At 53.5% G+C, this 25,550-nt stretch overlaps 1 protein-coding gene across 1 annotated transcript in view; it reads left to right on the top strand.

Annotated features, from left to right (window-relative positions):
* The first annotated feature begins 458 nt into the window (after positions 1-458).
* The window catches only part of LOC148436235 (solute carrier family 52, riboflavin transporter, member 3-B-like), a 53,288-nt gene continuing 28,196 nt past the window's right edge, over positions 459-25,550 (top strand). Inside the window, exon 1 of the mRNA XM_088465162.1 lies at positions 459-1,444. Coding sequence (XP_088321288.1) covers positions 459-1,444 — 986 coding nt within the window. The remainder of the gene's footprint in view (positions 1,445-25,550) is intronic.

Genomic DNA, 25,550 nt, shown 5'->3' with positions numbered 1-25,550 from the left:
GTCACTGTGCTGGTTCTCATTCCAATGTCCTGTTTAGGATCTCATTCCCATGTCCTGTGTAGGATCTCATTCTCTGTTACTGTGCTGTTCTCATTCCCATGTCCTGTTTAGGATCTCATTCTCTGTCACTGTGCTGGTTCTCATTCCCATGTCCTGTGTAGGATCTCATTCTTTCTTTCTGTGCTGTTTTCAGTTCTGTTTTTAGTCACTGAGAAGAGTCTTGTTCTTATTATCCGCCTTTGTACAGGTTCTCGATCTCACAGTTCCCTGTTCTCGAATGACACTATTTTATATCTGTTCAGTAACACAGGGAATAATTCTTCCATATTTGTTTTCTATTTTAGAGACTCCATTTTGTCTAAATCTTACATTCATCAACTGACTTCCAACATCAATACTCCTTGTTGAACACAGAGCTACCAAGGAACTGGATGAAACTCACTTAAACCTGGTGGATTATGGCTCTGATTGTACATATCCTGTCCTGCTTGCTGGGTCTTGGATCTTGGGTTGCCATCAATGGGGTTTGGGTGGAGCTGCCTCTTTTAGTGCCCTATACTCCTGAAGGTTGGGAGCTGCCCTCCTACCTCTCTCTTCTAATTCAGTTTGCCAATATTGGACCACTAGTAGTTACACTTGCCCACAAGTTGCGCCCGGGACTTCTCCACGAGGGGCCTGTGATCTTTGTGCTTCTGTCTGTTGGGGTTGTGTCCTGCTTATTGCTGGCTTTCCTCTGGCAGGAAACAAGCTGGGTAGGCACATCACGGAGAAGTACTGCTCTGCTGGCTCTCATTTTCTTCCTTTCATTGGTGGACTGCACTTCATCTGTCACCTTCCTTCCTTACATGACCCGTCTCAGACCAGACTACCTGGTATCCTACTTCATCGGAGAAGGGCTGAGTGGGCTTCTACCGGCACTACTGGCTCTGGGCCAAGGAGTTGGGGTGGTGAGCTGCGAATCCATGAACATTAGTGAACCAAATGGATCATACATTACTGGAAATCTAACAGCTATATACCAGCCAGCCAGATTCCCCGCATGGGGCTTCTTCCTGTTCCTGGCAGGGATGATGGGGATCAGTCTAATGGCTTTTACAATCCTTCACAGGACCCCTTGTAATCAATGCAAGAGGCACAAAGAGGTAGTGAAAGGCATGAAAGGAGGACAAACAGAGTCGAAGGAAAAGGGCGTGGAGCGGAGGCCAATGATGGATGATGATGAGGCCAGTAAGGAGAGTAGGCAGTTGGGAAGGTACTCTATATGGGAGATGGTCTTCATCTACCTAGTCCTGGCTTGGGTGAATGCTCTGACCAATGCGGTACTACCTGCCGTGCAGACTTACTCTTGTATTCCCTATGGAGGACGCATCTATCACCTCACAGCTACTCTGGCTTCCATAGCAAACCCACTGGCATGTGGCATCGCAATGTTTCTGCCCAACAGGTAAGAGGAATGGGCAGCTATTGCTAAGTAATAGTATATAGTATCAGTGGCTTAGTGCTCGCTCTCGCTGCAGGGTGTGAGCAGTGGGGATATTTACCCTTTACATACTGTGACGGTAGTGATACATCCTCACTGATCACACCCTGCACCTGGACTGAGCACTATTGCTATGACTGAGGTGTTGGTGGCCATTTTGTTGATGATCTATTATTGATGTGAATGCAGCCTATGAGAGCATTAGGTTACATTGTGCATCATGAATATATGATCAGAAAACGTCTCACTGATGACCTGAGGGCCTGATTCAGAGCCGGACGCTATTTGCGGACGGTCATTCTGATAAAGGGGGTAGCTATTTAAATGATCCGTTCGCTCTTTGCGGTCTGTTGCCGCCTCTATGTCTGAACGAGCGAACAAAACATGCGGTCGTTTTTTGAAACATACGCCCCCTAGCCGCTCGCACCATACGTCATGTCCGCTATTTAATAGATTAATCGAGTACATCGAACAGCGTATGAACTGCTCGCTATTCTTGTGGTTGGTTTTTCCTACCGCAATCTTGCGAGCAGTTCTGACTATAAAATAACCCAGTGACGTGGTCAATGACGCTGCTGTTTTAATTATGCACACCCATAAAACGCCCGTTTTGACCTTTAAGCACGCCTGCGTTCTGATCTCCACTCCCCGTTTTCAAGCACCCAAGATTTTCGGCCGCACTGACTGGTTCGCGCATGCGTATTACAATACGTACGCATGCGCAGATGTGCGAACATCGCTCGACACGAGCGAACGGCCGCTTACAAGCGGCTCTGAATGAAGCCCTTAGGTTGCAATCTGATGATGGTTCCACCCACAAAATGGCTGCCTTCACATCTGTAATGTGAGTGTATTTCTTCCCCTCACTGTTACTTTACCCCCACCACCCAAATAACAACTAAAGCAGGGGCCTAGAGTGGGGTTCCCTCTTCATTACCATCTCATCTCTGGAGCCTCAGGTGAACCCCACTCCTGGAGACAAACAACCCTGGGGAGAATCATGGCAACTGGTGTGGAACTACATGTCGCAGCACGCCTATGGCAGCCAATGAGCTTATTGCGGATCGTGTACTTTCACAATCGCTGTAATAAAAAATTAAACACACAGAACAGGAGTTTTTTTTAAATAGAGACAGCGGAAAACGCAGCTTTCACCCTTATTTAGCAGGAAATCTCCACCCTGGACACGGGCAATGGAAACCGGTATTGTTCAGCGATAACCTACGCGCAGGGCCTGATTCTAAGTCACACGCAGCGGCGTCTATTGGGCACCCATCTGTCAGTTTATGCAAATGCCACTACATACTCCATCCCTTGCCCACATCTGTGCAGCCAAATGTGCAAGGACAGAGATGCCCACTTCTAGCGCCTGCGCACGCTGTAATCATCCTTATACACCACCATTGTTTGCGCCATCAAAAACTTGTGCCAGCTCTATGGCAGATGCACGGTCTCCGTCTGACCACAGCCTCCAATACCTGTACCTGTGTGTTTGGGAACGCAGCCTTTTCTATTGACAAGCTCGTCACACTCCCATAACACACCCATCGCGCTCCCATAACACTCCCATCGCGCTCCCATAACACACCCTCCACACTCCCATAACAAGCCCTCCGTAGTCCCATAACACAACCTCCGCACTCCCATAACACACCCTCCACACTCCCATAACACACCCTCCACACTCCCATAACACGCCCTCCGCACTCCCATAACACGCCCTCCGTGGTCCCATAACACGCCCTCCGCACTCCATTAACACGCCCTCCGCACTCCATTAACACGCCCTCCGCACTCCCATAACACGCCCTCCACACTCCCATAACACGCCCTCCACACTCCCATAACACACCCTCCACACTCCCATAACACGCCCTCCACACTCCCATAACACGCCCTCCGCACTCCCATAACACGCCCTCCGCACTCCCATAACACGCCCTCCACACTCCCATAACACACCCATCGCTCTCCCATAACACACCCTCCGCACTCCCATAACACGCCCTGCACACTCCCATAACACGCCCTGCACACTCCCATAACACACCCTCTGTGGTCCCATAACACAACCTCCGCACTCCCATAACACGCCCTCCGTGGTCCCATAACACACCCTCTACACTCCCATAACACACCCTCTACACTCCCATAACACGCCCTCCACACTCCCATAACACGCCCTCCACACTCCCATAACACACCCTCCGCACTCCCATAACACACCCTCCGCACTCCCATAACACGCCCTCCGCACTCCCATAACACGCCCTCCACACTCCCATAACACACCCTCTACACTCCCATAACACGCCCTCCACACTCCCATAACACGCCCTCCACACTCCCATAACACACCCTCCACACTCCCATAACACACCCTCCGCACTCCCATAACACGCCCTCCGCGGTCCCATAACACGCCCTCCGCACTCCCATAACACACCCTCCGCACTCCCATAACACACCCTCCGCACTCCCATAACACACCATCCACACAACCATAACACACCATCCGCACTCCCATAACACACCCTCCGCACTCCCATAACACGCCTTCTACACTCCCATAACACGCCCTCCGTGGTCCCATAACACAACCTCCGCACTCCCATAACACACCCTCCACACTCCCATCACGCTCCCATAACACACCCTCCACACTCCCATAACAAGCCCTCCGTAGTCCTATAACACAACCTCCGCACTCCCATAACACGCCCTCTACACTCCCATAACACGCCCTCCACACTCCCATAACACACGCTCCGCACTCCCATAACACGCCCTCCGCACTCCCGTAACACGCCCTCCACACTCCCATAACACACCCTCCACACTCCCATAACACATCCTCCACACTCCCATAACATGCCCTCTACACTCCCATAACACGCCCTCCACACTCCCATAACACACCCTCCGCGCTCCCATAACACGCCCTCCGTGGTCCCATAACACAACCTCCGCACTCCCATAACACGCCCTCTACACTCCCATAACACACCCTCCACACTCCCATAACACGCCCTCCGCACTCCCATAACACACCCTCCACACTCCCATAACACGCCCTCCACACTCCCATAACACACCCTCCGCACTCCCATAACACGCCCTCTACACTCCCATAACACACCCTCCACACTCCCATAACACGCCCTCCGCACTCCCATGACACACCCTCCACACTCCCATAACACGCCCTCCGCACTCCCATAACACACCCTCCGTGGTCCCATAACACAACCTCCGCACTCCCATAACACGCCCTGCACACTCCCATAACACGCCCTCCGCGGTCCCATAACACGCCCTCCGCGGTCCCATAACACGCCCTCTACACTCCAATAACACACCCTCCGTGGTCCCATAACACAACCTCCGCACTCCCATAACACGCCTTCTACACTCCCATAACACGCCTTCTACACTACCATAACACACCCTCCGCGATCCCTTAACATGAACTCTACATTCCCATAACATGCACTCTACATTCCAATAACATGTACTCTACACTCTCATAACACGACCTCTACACTCCCATAACACGCCCTCTACACTCCCATAACACGCCCTCCGTGGTCCCATAACACAACCTCCGCACTCCCATAACACGCCCTCTACACTCCCATAACACACCCTCCGTACTCCCATAACACGCCCTCCGCACTCCCATAACACGCCCTCCACACTCCCATAACACACCCTCCGTGGTCCCATAACACAACCTCTGCACTCCCATAACATGCCTTCTACATTCCCATAACACGCCTTCTACACTCCCACAACACGCCGTCCGCACTACCATTACACACCCTCCGCGATCCCATAACATGAACTCTACATTCCCATAACATGCACTCTACATTCCAATAACATGTACTCTACACTCTCATAACACGACCTCTACACTCCCATAACACGCCCTCCACACTCCCATAACACACCCTCCGTGGTCCCATAACACACCCTCCGCACTCCCATAACACGCCCTCTACACTCCCATAACACGCCCTCCGCACTCCCATAACACACCCTCCGCACTCCCATAACACGCCCTTCACACTCCCATAACACGCCCTCCGCACTCCCATAACACACCCATCGCGCTCCCATAACACACCCATCGCGCTCCCATAACACACCCTCCGCACTCCCATAACACACCCTGCACACTCCCATAACACGCCCTCCGTGGTCCCATAACACAACCTCCGCACTCCCATAACACTCCCTCTACACTCCATTAACATGCCCTCTACACTCCTATAACACATCCTCTACACTCCCATAACACGCCCTCTACACTACCATAACACGCCCTCCGCACTACCATAACACACCCTCCGCGATCCCATAACATAAACTCTACATTCCAATAACACACCCTCTACACTCCTATAACACACCCTCTACAGTCCCATAGCATGCCCTCTACACTCCCATAACACACCCTCCGCACTCCCAAAACACGCCCTCCACACTCCCATAACACGCCCTCCACACTCCCATAACACACCCTCCGTGGTCCCATAACACAACCTCCGCACTCCCATAACACACCTTCTACACTCCCATAACACGCCTTCTACACTCCCATAACACGCCCTCCGAGCACCCATAACATGCCCTCTACACTCCCATAACGAGCGGGAGAATCATGGCAACTGGTGTGGAACTACATGTCGCAGCACGCCTATGGCAGCCAATGAGCTTATTGCGGATCGTGTACTTTCACAATCGCTGTAATAAAAAATGAAACACACAGAACAGGAGTTTTTTTTAAATAGAGACAGCAGAAAACGCAGCTTTCACCCTTATTTAGCAGGAAATCTCCACCCTGGACACGGGCAATGGAAACCGGTATTGTTCAGCGATAACCTACGCGCAGGGCCTGATTTTAAGTCACACGCAGCACCGTCTATTGGGCGCCCATCTGTCAGTTTATGCAAATGCCACTACATACTCCATCCCTTGCCCACATCTGTGCAGCCAAATGTGCAAGGACAGAGATGCCCACTTCTAGCGCCTGCGCACGCTGTAATCATCCTTATACACCACCATTGTTTGCACCATCAAAAACTTGTGCCAGCTCTATGGCAGATGCACGGTCTCCGTCTGACCACGGCCTCCAATACCTGTACATGTGTGTTTGGGAACGCAGCCTTTTCTATTGACAAGCCCGTCACTCTCCCATAACACACATCGCGCTCCCATAACACTCCCTCCGCACTCCCATAACACTCCCTCCGCACTCCCATAACACACCGTCCACGCTCCCATAACACACCCATCGCGCCCCCATAAAACACCCATCGCGCTCCCATAACACACCCTCCACACTCCCATAACAAGCCCTCCGTAGTCCCATAACACAACCTCCGCACTCCCATAACACGCCCTCCACACTCCCATAACACGCCCTCCGTGGTCCCATAACAAAACCTCCGCACTCCCATAACACACCCTCCACACTCCCATCGCGCTCCCATAACACACCCTCCACACTCCCATAACAAGCCCTCCGTAGTCCCATAACACAACCTCCGCACTCCCATAACACGCCCTCTACACTCCCATAACACGCCCTCCACACTCCCATAACACACCCTCCACACTCCCATAACACGCCCTCCGCACTCCCGTAACACGCCCTCCACACTCCCATAACACGCCCTCCACACTCCCATAACACACCCTCCACACTCCCATAACACGTCCTCCACACTCCCATAACACGCCCTCTACACTCCCATAACACGCCCTCCACACTCCCATAACACACCCTCCGCACTCCCATAACACGCCCTCCGTGGTCCCATAACACAACCTCCCCACTCCCATAACACGCCCTCTACACTCCCATAACACACCCTCCACACTCCCATAACACGCCCTCCGCACTCCCATAACACACCCTCCACACCCATAACACGCCCTCCACACTCCCATAACACACCCTCCGCGATCCCATAACATAAACTCTACATTCCAATAACTCACCCTCTACACTCCTATAACACACCCTCTACAGTCCCATAGCATGCCCTCTACACTCCCATAACACACCCTCCGCACTCCCATAACACGCCCTCCACACTCCCATAACACGCCCTCCACACTCCCATAACACACCCTCCGTGGTCCCATAACACAACCTCCGCACTCCCATAACACACCTTCTACACTCCCATAACACGCCCTCCGAGCACCCATAACATGCCCTCTACACCCCCATAACACGGCCTCCGTGCTCCCATAACACGCCCTCTACACTCCCATAACACGCACGCCGCACTCCCATAACATGCCCTCTACACTCCCATAACACACCTCCGCGCTCCCATAACATGCCCTCTACACTCCCATAACACGCACGCCGCACTCCCATAACATGCCCTCTACACTCCCATAACACTCCCTCCGCACTCCCATAACACGCCCTCCATGCTCCCAAAACACACCCTCTACACTCCCATAACACGCCATCCGCGGTCCCATAACACGCCCTCTACACTCCCATAATACGCCCTTCGCTCTCCCATAACATGAACTCTACACTCCCATAACACACCCTCCGCGCTCCCATAACACGCCCTCCGCGCTCCCATAACATGAACTCTACACTCCCATAACATGCCCTCTACACTCCCATAACATGCCCTCTACACTCCCATGAAACGCCCTCTACACTCCCATGAAACGCCCTCTACACTCCCATGAAACGCCCTCTACACTCCCATAACACACACTCTACACTAATATAACATGCCCTCTACACTCCTATAACACACCCTGTACACTCCCATAACATGCCCTCTACATTCCAATCACACGCACTCTACACTCCCATAACACGCCCTCCGCACTCGCATAACATGAACTTCACATTCCCATAACATGCACTCTACACTCCCATAATACACCCTCTACACTCCCATAACACGCCCTCTACACTCGCGTAATACGCCCTCTACACTCGCGTAATACGCCCTCTACACTCGCATAACACGCCCTCTACACTCGCATAACACGCCCTCTACACTCGCATAACATGCCCTCTACACTCGCATAACACGCCCTCTACACTCCCATGACATGCCCTCTACAATCCCATGACATGCCCTCTACACTCCCATAATACAACCTCTACACTCCCATAATACAACCTCTACACTCCCATAACACGCCCTCTACACTCTAATAACACGCCCTCTACATTCCCATAACACACCCTCCACATTCCCATAACACAACCTGCCACACTCCGCGACACTCCCTTAATACGCCCTCTACACTCCCATAACACACACTCTACACTCCCATAACACACCCTCTACACTCCCATAACAAGTCCTCTACACTCCTATAACACATCCTCTACACTCCCATAACACACCCTCTACACTCCCATAACAAGCCCTCTACACTCCTATAACACACCCTCTACACTCCCATAAGACGCCTGCTTTACTCCGCAACATTCCCATAACATTCCCTCCACACTCCCATAACATGCCCGAATCACTCCCATAACACGCCCTCCACACCCTTAACACGCTCTACACTCCCATAACGTGGCCGCATCACTCCGCAACATTCCCATAACATGCCTCCACACTCCCATAACACGTCCTCTACACTCCCATAAGACACTCCACACACTCCCATAACACACCCTCCATACTCCCAAAACTCACGGTCCACACTCCCATAACACGCCCTCCACACTCCCATAACACGCCCTCCACACTCCCATAACACATCCGAATCACACCTATAACACGCCCTCCACACCCCCATAACACACCCTCCACACTCCCATAAAACGCCCTCCACACTCCCATAAGACACTCAACACACTCCCATAACACAACCTCCATACTCCCAAAACTCACGGTCCACACTCCCATAACACGCCCTCCACACCCCCATAACACACCCTCCACACTCCCATAACACGCCCTCCACACTCCCATAACAAGCCCGAATCACTCCCATAACACGCCCTCTACACTCCCATAAGACACTCAACACACTCCCATAACACACCCTCCATACTCCCAAAACTCACGGTCCACACTCCCATAACACGCCCTCCACACTCCCATAACACGCCCTCCACACTCCCATAACTCATCCGAATCACACCTATAACACGCCCTCCACACTCCCATAACACGCCCTCCACACTCCCATAACAAGCCCGAATCACTCCCATAACACGCCCTCTACACTGCCATAACACAACTTCCGCACTCTGATAACTCGCAGCATCACTCTGCAACACTCCCATAGCACACCATCCACACTCCCATAACACGCCCGCATCACTCCGCAACATTCCCATAACAGTCCCATAACACGCCCTCCACACTCCCATAACACGCCCGCTTCAATCCCATAACACGCCCACATCACTCCCATAACACGCCCACATCACTCCGCAACATTCCCATAACACACCCTCCACACTCTCATAACACGCCCTCCACAGTCTCATAACACGCCCGAATCACTCCCATAACACGCCCGAATCACTCCCATAACACGCCCTCCACATTCTCATTACACGCCCTTCACACTCCCACAACACACCCTCCGCACTCTCATAACACGCCCTCCACACTCTCATAACACGCCCAAATCACTCCCATAACACGCCCTCCGTAATCCCATAACACGCCCTCCACATTCTCATAACACGCCCTTCACACCCCCATAACACACCCTCCACACTCCCATAACACGCCCTCCACACTCCAATAACACACCGCATCTCTCTGCAACACTCCCATAGCACACCATCCACACTCCCATAACTCGCTCTCTACACTACCATAACACACCCTCCACACTCCTATAACACGCCCTCTACACTCCCATGACACGCCCACTACACTCCCATAACTCGCTCTCTACACTCCCATAACACACCCGCATCACTCCCATAACACACCCTCCACACTCCCATAACACGCCCTCCGTACTCCCATAACACGCCCTCCACATTCTCATAACACGCCCTTCACACCCCCATAACACACCCTCCACACTCCCATAACACGCCCTCCACACTCCAATAACACACCGCATCTCTCTGCAACACTCCCATAGCACACCATCCACACTCCCATAACTCGCTCTCTACACTACCATAACACACCCTCCACACTCCTATAACACGCCCTCTACACTCCCATGACATGCCCACTACACTCCCATAACTCGCTCTCTACACTCCCATAACACACCCGCATCACTCCCATAACACACCCTCCACACTCCCATAACACGCCCGCATCACTCCTCGACACTCCCATTACTCACCCTCCGCATTCCCATAACACGCCCTCCACACTCCCATAACACGCCCTCTACTCTCCATAATACGCCCACTACTCTCCCATAACACACCCTCCACACTCCCATAACACACCCTCCACACTCCCATAACACACCCTCCACAATCCCATAACACACCCTCCACAATCCCATAACACACCCACCGCATTCCCATAACACGCCCTCCACAATCTTATAACATGCCCTCCACACTCCCATAACACGCCCTCTACACTCCATAATACGCCCACTACACTCCCATAACACACCCTCCACACTCCCATAACACACCCTTCACAATCCCATAACACACCCTCCACAATCCCATAACACACCCTCCGCATTCCCATAACACGCCCTCCACACTCCCATAACACGCCCTCCACACTCCCATAACACACCCTCCACACTCCCATAATACGCCCTCCAAACTCCCATAAAATGCCCTCCACACTCCATAAAACGCTCACTAAACTCTCATAACACGCCCTCCAAACTCCCATAACACGCCCTCCACACTCCCATAACACGCCCTCCACACTCTCATAACACGCCCTCCACACTCTCATAATACGCTCTCTACACTCCCATAACTCACCCGTTTCACTCCCATAACACACCCTCTACACTCCCGTAACTCGCTCTCTACACTCCCATAACACACCCGCATCACTCCGCAACACTCCCATAACACACCCGCAACACTCCCATAAGACACGCGCCACACTCCCTTAACATGCCCTCCACACTCTCATAACATGCCCTCCACGCTCCCATAACACACCCTCCACACTCTCATAACACGCCCACTACACTCCCATAACACACCCTCCACACTCCCATAACACACCCTCCACACTCCCATAACACGCCCTCCACACTCCCATAACACGCCCTCCACACTCCCATAACACACCCTCCGTGGTCCCATAACACAACCTCCGCACTCCCATAACACACCTTCTACACTCCCATAACACGCCCTCCGAGCACCCATAACATGCCCTCTACACTCCCATAACACGGCCTCCGCGCTCCCATAACACGCCCTCTACACTCCCATAACACGCACGCCGCACTCCCATAACATGCCCTCTACACTCCCATAACACACCTCCGCGCTCCCATAACATGCCCTCTACACTCCCATAACACGCACGCCGCACTCCCATAACATGCCCTCTACACTCCCATAACACTCCCTCCGCACTCCCATAACACGCCCTCCATGCTCCCAAAACACGCCCTCTACACTCCCATAACACGCCATCCGCGGTCCCATAACACGCCCTCTACACTCCCATAATACGCCCTTCGCTCTCCCATAACATGAACTCTACACTCCCATAACACACCCTCCGCGCTCCCATAACATGCCCTCAGTGCTCCCATAACATGAACTCTACACTCCCATAACATGCCCTCTACACTCCCATAACATGCCCTCTACACTCCCATGAAACGCCCTCTACACTCCCATAACACGCCCTCCGAGCACCCATAACATGCCCTCTACACTCCCATAACACGGCCTCCGCGCTCCCATAACACGCCCTCTACACTCCCATAACACGCACGCCGCACTCCCATAACATGCCCTCTACACTCCCATAACACACCTCCGCGCTCCCATAACATGCCCTCTACACTCCCATAACACGCACGCCGCACTCCCATAACATGTCCTCTACACTCCCATAACACTCCCTCCGCACTCCCATAACACGCCCTCCATGCTCCCAAAACACGCCCTCTACACTCCCATAACACGCCATCCGCGGTCCCATAACACGCCCTCTACACTCCCATAATACGCCCTTCGCTCTCCCATAACATGAACTCTACACTCCCATAACACACCCTCCGCGCTCCCATAACATGCCCTCCGCGCTCCCATAACATGAACTCTACACTCCCATAACATGCCCTCTACACTCCCATAACATGCCCTCTACACTCCCATGAAACGCCCTCTACACTCCCATGAAACGCCCTCTACACTCCCATGAAACGCCCTCTACACTCCCATAACACACACTCTACACTAAAATAACATGCCCTCTACACTCCTATAACACACCCTGTACACTCCCATAACACGCCCTCTACATTCCAATCACACGCACTCTACACTCCCATAACACGCCCTCCGCACTCGCATAACATGAACTTCACATTCCCATAACATGCACTCTACAGTCCCATAATACACCCTCTACACTCCCATAACACGCCCTCTACACTCGCGTAATACGCCCTCTACACTCGCGTAATACGCCCTCTACACTCGCATAACACGCCCTCTACACTCGCATAACACGCCCTCTACACTCGCATAACATGCCCTCTACACTCGCATAACACGCCCTCTACACTCCCATGACATGCCCTCTACAATCCCATGACATGCCCTCTACACTCCCATAATACAACCTCTACACTCCCATAATACAACCTCTACACTCCCATAACACGCCCTCTACACTCTAATAACACGCCCTCTACATTCCCATAACACACCCTCCACATTCCCATAACACAACCTGCCACACTCCGCGACACTCCCTTAATACGCCCTCTACACTCCCATAACACACACTCTACACTCCCATAACACACCCTCTACACTCCCATAACAAGTCCTCTACACTCCTATAACACATCCTCTACACTCCCATAACACACCCTCTACACTACCATAACAAGCCCTCTACACTCCTATAACACACCCTCTACACTCCCATAAGACGCCCGCTTTACTCCGCAACATTCCCATAACATTCCCTCCACACTCCCATAACATGCCCGAATCACTCCCATAACACGCCCTCCACACCCTTAACACGCTCTACACTCCCATAACGTGGCCGCATCACTCCGCAACATTCCCATAACATGCCTCCACACTCCCATAACACGTCCTCTACACTCCCATAAGACACTCCACACACTCCCATAACACACCCTCCATACTCCCAAAACTCACGGTCCACACTCCCATAACACGCCCTCCACACTCCCATAACACGCCCTCCACACTCCCATAACACATCCGAATCACACCTATAACACGCCCTCCACACCCCCATAACACACCCTCCACACTCCCATAAAACGCCCTCCACACTCCCATAAGACACTCAACACACTCCCATAACACAACCTCCATACTCCCAAAACTCACGGTCCACACTCCCATAACACGCCCGAATCACTCCCATAACACATCCGAATCACACCTATAACACGCCCTCCACTCCCCCATAACACACCCTCCACACTCCCATAACACGCCCTCCACACTCCCATAACAAGCCCGAATCACTCCCATAACACGCCCTCTACACTCCCATAAGACACTCAACACACTCCCATAACACACCCTCCATACTCCCAAAACTCACGGTCCACACTCCCATAACACGCCCTCCACACTCCCATAACACGCCCTCCACACTCCCATAACTCATCCGAATCACACCTATAACACGCCCTCCACACTCCCATAACACGCCCTCCACACTCCCATAACAAGCCCGAATCACTCCCATAACACGCCCTCTACACTGCCATAACACAACTTCCGCACTCTGATAACTCGCAGCATCACTCTGCAACACTCCCATAGCACACCATCCACACTCCCATAACACGCCCGCATCACTCCGCAACATTCCCATAACAGTCCCATAACACGCCCTTCACACTCCCATAACACACCCTCCACACTCCCATAACACGCCCTCCACACTCCCATAACACGCCCGCTTCAATCCCATAACACGCCCACATCACTCCCATAACACGCCCACATCACTCCGCAACATTCCCATAACACACCCTCCACACTCTCATAACACGCCCTCCACACTCTCATAACACGCCCGAATCACTCCCATAACACACCCGAATCACTCCCATAACACGCCCTCCACATTCTCATTACACGCCCTTCACACTCCCACAACACACCCTCCGCACTCTCATAACACGCCCTCCACACTCTCATAACACGCCCAAATCACTCCCATAACACGCCCTCCGTACTCCCATAACACGCCCTCCACATTCTCATAACACGCCCTTCACACCCCCATAACACACCCTCCACACTCCCATAACACGCCCTCCACACTCCAATAACACACCGCATCTCTCTGCAACACTCCCATAGCACACCATCCACACTCCCATAACTCGCTCTCTACACTACCATAACACACCCTCCACACTCCTATAACACGCCCTCTACACTCCCATGACACGCCCACTACACTCCCATAACTCGCTCTCTACACTCCCATAACACACCCTCCACACTCCCATAACACACCCTCCACACTCCCATAACACGCCCTCCGTACTCCCATAACACGCCCTCCACATTCTCATAACACGCCCTTCACACCCCCATAACACACCCTCCACACTCCCATAACACGCCCTCCACACTCCAATAACACACCGCATCTCTCTGCAACACTCCCATAGCACACCATCCACACTCCCATAACTCGCTCTCTACACTCCCATAACACACCCTCCACACTCCCATAACACACCCTCCACACTCCCATAACACGCCCGCATCACTCCTCGACACTCCCATTACTCACCCTCCGCATTCCCATAACACGCCCTCCACACTCCCATAACACGCCCTCTACTCTCCATAATACGCCCACTACTCTCCCATAACACACCCTCCACACTCCCATAACACACCCTCCACACTCCCATAACACACCCTCCACACTCCCATAACACGCCCTCCACACTCCAATAACACACCGCATCTCTCTGCAACACTCCCATAGCACACCATCCACACTCCCATAACTCGCTCTCTACACTCCCATAACACACCCGCATCACTCCCATAACACACCCTCCACACTCCCATAACACGCCCGCATCACTCCTCGACACTCCCATTACTCACCCTCCGCATTCCCATAACACGCCCTCCACACTCCCATAACACGCCCTCTACTCTCCATAATACGCCCACTACTCTCCCATAACACACCCTCCACACTCCCATAACACACCCTCCACACTCCCATAACACACCCTCCACAATCCCATAACACACCCTCCACAATCCCATAACACACCCACCGCATTCCCATAACACGCCCTCCACAATCTTATAACATGCCCTCCACACTCCCATAACACGCCCTCTACACTCCATAATACGCCCTCCACACTCCCATAACACACCCTTCACAATCCCATAACACACCCTCCACAATCCCATAACACACCCTCCGCATTCCCATAACACGCCCTCCACACTCCCATAACACGCCCTCCACACTCCCATAACACACCCTCCACACTCCCATAATACGCCCTCCAAACTCCCATAAAACGCCCTCCACACTCCATAAAACGCTCACTAAACTCTCATAACACGCCCTCCAAACTCCCATAACACGCCCTCCACACTCCCATAACACGCCCTCCACACTCTCATAACACGCCCTCCACACTCTCATAATACGCTCTCTACACTCCCATAACTCACCCGTTTCACTCCCAAAACACACCCTCTACACTCCCGTAACTCGCTCTCTACACTCCCATAACACACCCGCATCACTCCGCAACACTCCCATAACACACCCGCAACACTCCCATAAGACACGCGCCACACTCCCTTAACATGCCCTCCACACTCTCATAACATGCCCTCCACGCTCCCATAACACACCCTCCACACTCTCATAACACGCCCACTACACTCCCATAACACACCCTCCACACTCCCATAACACACCCTCCACACTCCCATAACACGCCCTCCACACACTGATAACACGCCCTCCACACTCTGATAACACGCCCTCCACACTCCCATAACACGCCCACCACACTCCCATAACACGCCCATCACACTCCCATAACATGCCCTGCACACTCCATAACACGCCCACTACACTCCCATAACACGCCCTCCACACTCCCATAACATACCCTCCACACTCCCATAACACGCCAACACACTCCCATAACACGCCCAACACACTCCCATAACACGCCCACCACACTCCCATAACACGCCCAACACACTCCCATAACACGCCCACCACACTCCCATAACATACCCTCCACACACCCATAACACGCCCTGCACGCTCCCATAACACACACTCCACGCTCCCATAACACACCCTCTACACTCCCATAACACACCCTCCACACTCTCAAAGCACACCCGAATCACTCTCAAAGCACACCCGAATCACTCTCAAAGCAAACCCGAATCACTCCCATAGCACACCCACCGCACTCCCATAAGACGCCCTTCACGTTCCCATAACAGGCCCTCCACACTGATAACACGCCCTCCACACTCCCATAACACGCCCTCCACACTCCCATAACACGCCCTGCACACTCCATAACACGCCCACTACACTCCCATAACACGCCCTCCACACTCCCATAACACCCTCCCGACTCCCATAACACGCCCTGCACACTCCATAACACGCCCACTACACTCCCATAACACGCCGCATCACTCTGCAACACTCCCATAACACACCCTCCACACTCCCATGACATGCCCTCCACACTCCCATAACACATCGACCACACTCCCATAACACGCCAGAATGACTCCCATAACACACCCGAATCACTCTCATAACACATCCGAATCACTCCCATAACACTTCCGCATTACTCCCATAAAACGCCCTCCACACTCTGATAACACGCCCACTACACTCCCATAACACGCCGCATCACTCTGTAACACTCCCATAGCACACCCTCCACACTCCCATAACACACCCGAATCACTCCCATAACACTTCCGCATTACTCCCATAACACACCCTCCACACTCCAATAGCACACCCTCCACACTCCCATAACACACCCTCCGCACTCCCATAGCACACCCTCCGCACTCCCATAGCACACCCTCCACACTCCCATAACACACCCTCCGCACTCCCATAGCACACCCTCCGCACTCCCATAGCACACCCTCCACACTCCCATAACACGCCCTCCACACTCCCATAACACGCCCTGCACACTCCATAACACGCCCACTACACTCCCATAACACGCCCTCCACACTCCCATAACACCCTCCCGACTCCCATAACACGCCCTGCACACTCCATAACACGCCCACTACACTCCCATAACACGCCGCATCACTCTGCAACACTCCCATAACACACCCTCCACACTCCCATGACATGCCCTCCACACTCCCATAACACATCGACCACACTCCCATAACACGCCAGAATGACTCCCATAACACACCCGAATCACTCTCATAACACATCCGAATCACTCCCATAACACTTCCGCATTACTCCCATAAAACGCCCTCCACACTCTGATAACACGCCCACTACACTCCCATAACACGCCGCATCACTCTGTAACACTCCCATAGCACACCCTCCACACTCCCATAACACACCCGAATCACTCCCATAACACTTCCGCATTACTCCCATAACACACCCTCCACACTCCAATAGCACACCCTCCACACTCCCATAACACACCCTCCGCACTCCCATAGCACACCCTCCGCACTCCCATAGCACACCCTCCACACTCCCATAACACACCCTCCGCACTCCCATAGCACACCCTCCGCACTCCCATAGCACACCCTCCGCACTCCCATAGCACACCCTCCACACTCCCATAACACACCCTCCACACTCCCATAGCACACCCTCCACACTCCCATAACACACCCTCCACACTCCCATAGCACACCCTCCGCACTCCCATAACACGCTCTACACTAACAAAACACGTCCTCCGTACTCCCATAACACACTCGAATCACTCCCATAACACGCCCACTACACTCCCATAACACGCCCACTACACTCCCATAACACGCCCACTACACTCCCATAACACGTCCACTACACTCCCATAACACACCGCATCACTCTGCAACACTCCCATAGCACACCATCCACACTCCCATAACACACCCTCCACACTCCCATAACACACCCTTCGCTCTCCCATAACACACGTAAATCACTCCCATAGCACACCCTCCGCACTCCCATAACTCTGATAACATGCTCTACACTCCCATAACACGCTCTACACTCCCATAACACACCGACCACACTCCCAAAACACGTCCTCCGTACTCCCATAACACACCCGAATCACTCCCAAACACACCCTCTACATTCCAATAAGACACCCTCTCCACTCCCATAACATTTCCGCATCACCTGCCACATTCCCATAACACACCCTCCATACTCTTATAATACAGCCTCCGCACACCCATAACACGCCCACCCAGTGGCGTAACTTCATCCCAGGTGCCCGGAGGCAAGATAAATGTTTGTGCCCCCCAAATTAAAATGTACCACCCCCCAGCACCTATGCCAGCCCCAGCTGCCGCCCCCCTATGCAGTTCCCCCAGTAGTGTTCCTCATGTGCAGTGCCCTCTGTAGAGGTCCCCCTATGCAGTGCCGCCTATGTAGTGCCCCCAGTAATGGTCCCCCTTTGCAGTGCCCCAGTACTAATGGCCCCTGTAGTGCTCCCAGTAGTAAACTCCCTGTAGTGCCCCAAGTAGTAAGCCCCCAGTAATTCCCCCTGTAGTAAGCCCCCGTAATTCCCCCTGTAGTAAGCCCCCTGCAGAAAGCCCCCAGTAATGTCCCCTGCCGTAAGCCCCCAGTAATGCCCCCTCTAGTGAGCCCCCGTAATGCCCGCTGTAGTGAGCCCCCTGTAATGCCCCGTGTAGTACGCCCCCGTAATGCCCCTGTAGTAAGCCCGCAGTAATGCCCCCTGTAGTGAGCCCCCTGTAATGCCCCGTGTAGTACGCCCCCGTAATGCCCCCTGTAGTAAGCCCGCAGTAATGCCCCCTGTAGTGAGCCCCCTGTAATGCCCCATGTAGTACGCCCCCGTAATGCCCCCTGTGGTAAGCCCCCAGTAATGCCCCCTGTAGTGCTCCCAGTAATGCCCCGTGTAGTAAGCCCCCTGTAATGCCCCCTGTAGTAAGCCCCCAGTAATGCCCCCTGTAGTGCTCCCAGTAATGCCCCGTGTAGTAAGCCCCCTGTAATGCCCCCTGTAGTGCTCCCAGTAATGCCCCCTGCAGTAAGCCCGCAGTAATGCCCCCTGTAGTGAGCCCCCTGTAATGCCCCGTGTAGTACGCCCCCGTAATGCCCCCTGTAGTAAGCCCCCAGTAATGCCCCCTGTAGTGCTCCCAGTAATGCCCCGTGTAGTAAGCCCCCTGTAATGCCCCCTGTAGTGCTCCCAGTAATGCCCCCTGCAGTAAGCCCCTGTAATGCCCCCTGTAGTAAGCCCCCTGTAATGCCCCCTGTAGTGAGCCACCAATAATGCCCCCTGTAGTGAGCCATCAATAATGCCCCCTGTAGTGAGCCATCAATAATGCCCCCTGTAGTGAGCCCCCAATAATGCCCCCAATAATGCCCCCTGTAGTGAGCCACCAATAATGCCCCCTGTAGTGAGCCACCGATAATGCCCCCTGTAGTGAGCCCCCAATAATGCCCCCTGCCTGTAGTGAGCCCCCAATAATGCCCCCTGCCTGTAGTGAGCTACCAATAATGCCCCCTGTAGTAAGCCCCGCTGCGAGCGCACACACATACAAAAAATAAAAAAAATACTTACCTGAAACCTCGCTCCAGTCCTGCTGCCTTCTGTACCCGGCGCCTGCTCCTCGGAACTATGGGAGTGACGTCATGATGTCACTCCGATAGGGCATTGCGGGACCCGGAAGCGGAGCTCACACTGAGCTCCGTTCCTCCGACTACCGCAAGGAGGAACGAAGGAGCCGGGTACCCGCTGGTAATACACTCAGCGGGCGCCCGGCAAATATTGACGCCGCTGGAGGTGGAGCGCCGATCAGCGGCGCTCCATCTCCATGGCAGTGACCGGAATGGCCCGGGGGACAATGGAGCCAAGTGCCCCCTTAAGGGCTGGAGCCCGGCGGCAAATGACTCCATTGTCTCCGGGAGTTCCACCACTGCGCCCACCACACTCCCATAACATGCCCACCACACTCCCATAATACGACCTCCACACTCCATAACACACCCGAATCACTCCCATAACACACCTGAATCACTCCCATAACACGCCCACCACACCCATAACACGCCCACTACACTCCTATAACACACCCTCCGCACTCCCATCACACGCCTGCCACACTCCCCATAACACATCCTCCTCACTCCCATAACACGCCCTCCACACTCGCATAACACGCTCTACACTCGCATAACACACTTTACACTCCCATAACACGCTCTGCACTCCCATAACACGCCCGCCACACTCCCATAACACGCCCGCCACACTCCCATAACACGCTTGCCACACTCCCATAACACGCCCTCCGCACTCCCATAACACGCTCTACACTCCCATAACACGCTCTAAACTCCCATAACACACCGAACACACTCCCATAACATGCACACTACACTCCCATAACACGCCCACTACACTCCCATAACATGCCCACTACACTCCCATAACATGCCCACTACACTCCCATAACACGCCCGCCACACTCCCATAACACGCCCTCCGCACTTGCATAACACGCTCTACACTCCCATAACACGCTCTACACTCCCATAACACGCCCTCCACACTCCTATAACACGCCCTCCACACTCCTATAACACACCCTCCACACTCCCATAACACGCCCACTACACTCCCATAACACGCTCTGCACTCCCATAACATGCCCGCCACACTCCTATAACATGTCCGCCACACTCCTATAACATGCCCGCCACACTCCCCTAACACGCCCGCCACACTCACATAACACATCCGCCGCACTCCCATAACACGCCCTCCGCACTCCCATAACATGCCCACTACACTCCCATAACATGCCCACTACACTCCCATAACACGCCCGCCACACTCCCATAACACGCCCTCCGCACTCGCATAACACGCTCTACACTCCCATAACACGCTCTACACTCCCATAACACGCCCTCCACACTCCCATAACACGCCCTCCACACTCCCATAACACACCCTCCGCACTCCCATAACACACCCTCTACACTCCCATAACACACCCTCTACATTCCCATATCACACCCCCCGCACTCCCATAAGACGCCCTCTACGCTCCCATAAGAGGCCCTCTACACTCCCATAACACACCCTCCACACTCCCATAACACGCCCTCCACACTCCCATAACACGCCGTCCACACTCCCATAACACACCCTCTACACTCCCATAACACACCCTCCGCACTCCCATAACACACCCTCCGCACTCCCATAACACACCCTCTACACTCCCATATAACAAACCCCCGCTCTCCCATAAGACGCCCTCTACACTCCCATAAGACGCCCTCTACACTCCCATAACACGCCCTCCACACTCCCATAACACGCCCTCCACACTCCCATAACACGCCCTCTACACTCCCATAACACGCCCAAATCACTCCACGACACTCCCATTACTCACCCTGCACACTCCCATAACACACCCTTTACACTGCCATAACACGCCCTCTACACTCCCATAACACACCCTCTACACTCCCATAACACGCCCTCCACACTCCCATAACACGCCCTCCACACTCCCATAACACCCTCCACACTCCCATAACACGCCGTCCACACTCCCATAACACACCCTCCATACTCCCATAACAAGCCCACATTACTCATTGTGCACACTCCCATAACAGGCACTTCACACTCCCATTACACGCCTGGCGCACTCCCATAACACGCCCTCCACACTCCCATAACACGCCCTCCAAAATCCCATACTACGCCCAAATCACTCCACGACACTCCCATTACTCACCCTGCACACTCCCATAACACACCCTCTACACTGCCATAACACGCCCTCTACACTGCCATAACACGCCCTCTGCACTACCTCTACACTCCCATAACACACTCTCTACACTCCCATAACACGCCCGCCAAACTCCCATAACACGCCCGCCACACTCCCATACCACGCTTGCCACACTCATATAACACACCCTCCATACTCCCATAAAACACCCTCTACACTCCCATAACACACCCTCCTCACTCCCATAACACACCCTCCATACTCCCATAACACACCCTCTATACTCCCATAACACGCCCTCCACACTCCCATAACACGCCCTCCACACTCCCATAACACGCCCTCCACACTCCCATAACACACCCTCCTCACTCCCGTAACACACCCTCCATACTCCCATAACACACCCTCTATACTCCCATAACACGCTCTCTACACTCCCATAACCTGCACTCTACAATCCCAAAACACATGCATGCATCACTCCATGACACTCCCATTACTCACCCTGCACACTCCTATAGCAGGCACGCCTCACTCCCATAACACGCCTGCTGCACTCCCATAACACACTTGCCACACTCCCATAACACATCCTCCACACTCCCATAACACGCCCACCACAATCCCATAACACGCCCTCCGCACACCCTTAACACGCCCTCCGCACTCCCATAACACGCCCTCTACATTCCCATAACATGCCCCCCACACTCCCATAACCTGCACTCTACACTCCCAAAACACACCCTCTACACTCCCATAACACGCCCTCCACACTCCCATAACACACCCTTCACACACCCATAACATGCCCGCATCAGTCCACGACTCTCCCATTACTCACCCTGCACATGCCTACCGCACTCTCATAACACGCCCTCCACACTCTCATAACACGCCCTCCACACTCCCATATCACGCCCTCTACACTCCCATAACACGCCCTCTACACTCCCATAACACGCCCTCTACACTCCCATATCACGCCCCCCGCACTCCCATAAGATGCCCTCCACACTCCCATAACACGCCCTCCACACTCCCATAACACGCCCACCACACTCCCATAACACGCCCTCCACACTCCCATAACACACCCTCCACACTCCCATAACACACCCTCCACACTCCCATAACACACCCTCCGCACTCCCATAACACACCCTCTACACTCCCATATAACAAACCCCCGCACTCCCATAAGACGCCCTCTACACTCCCATAAGACGCCCTCTACACTCCCATAACACGCCCTCCACACTCCCATAACACGCCCTCCACACTCCCATAACACGCCCTCTACACTCCCATAACACGCCCAAATCACTCCACGACACTCCCATTACTCACCCTGCACACTCCCATAACACACCCTTTACACTGCCATAACACGCCCTCTACACTCCCATAACACACCCTCTACACTCCCATAACACGCCCTCCACACTCCCATAACACGCCCTCCACACTCCCATAACGCCCTCCACACTCCCATAACACGCCGTCCACACTCCCATAACACACCCTCCATACTCCCATAACAAGCCCACATTACTCATTGTGCACACTCCCATAACAGGCACTTCACACTCCCATTACACGCCTGGCGCACTCCCATAACACGCCCTCCACACTCCCATAACACGCCCTCCAAAATCCCATACTACGCCCAAATCACTCCACGACACTCCCATTACTCACCCTGCACACTCCCATAACACACCCTCTACACTGCCATAACACGCCCTCTACACTGCCATAACACGCCCTCTGCACTACCTCTACACTCCCATAACACACTCTCTACACTCCCATAACACGCCCGCCAAACTCCCATAACACGCCCGCCACACTCCCATACCACGCTTGCCACACTCATATAACACACCCTCCATACTCCCATAAAACACCCTCTACACTCCCATAACACACCCTCCTCACTCCCATAACACACCCTCCATACTCCCATAACACACCCTCTATACTCCCATAACACGCCCTCCACACTCCCATAACACGCCCTCCACACTCCCATAACACACCCTCCTCACTCCCGTAACACACCCTCCATACTCCCATAACACACCCTCTATACTCCCATAACACGCTCTCTACACTCCCATAACCTGCACTCTACAATCCCAAAACACATGCATGCATCACTCCATGACACTCCCATTACTCACCCTGCACACTCCTATAGCAGGCACGCCTCACTCCCATAACACGCCTGCTGCACTCCCATAACACACTTGCCACACTCCCATAACACATCCTCCACACTCCCATAACACGCCCACCACAATCCCATAACACGCCCTCCGCACACCCTTAACACGCCCTCCGCACTCCCATAACACGCCCTCTACATTCCCATAACATGCCCCCCACACTCCCATAACCTGCACTCTACACTCCCAAAACACACCCTCTACACTCCCATAACACGCCCTCCACACTCCCATAACACACCCTTCATACTAGCTTAACACGCCCTTCACACACCCATAACATGCCCGCATCAGTCCACGACTCTCCCATTACTCACCCTGCACATGCCTACCGCACTCTCATAACACGCCCTCCACACTCTCATAACACGCCCTCCACACTCCCATATCACGCCCTCTACACTCCCATAACACGCCCTCTACACTCCCATAACACGCCCTCTACACTCCCATATCACGCCCCCCGCACTCCCATAAGACGCCCTCCACACTCCCATAACACACCCTCCACACTCCCATAACACACCTTCCACACTCCCATAACACACCCTCCACACTCCCATAACACACCCTCCGCACTCCCATAACACACCCTCCCCACTCCCATAACACACCCTCTACACTCCCATATCAC

This window comes from Taudactylus pleione, unplaced genomic scaffold (genome assembly GCF_031769625.1).
Source record: "Taudactylus pleione unplaced genomic scaffold, aTauple2 ptg001881l, whole genome shotgun sequence".
Taxonomy (NCBI): domain Eukaryota; kingdom Metazoa; phylum Chordata; class Amphibia; order Anura; family Myobatrachidae; genus Taudactylus; species Taudactylus pleione.
This window is presented reverse-complemented; position numbering and strand designations above follow the sequence as displayed.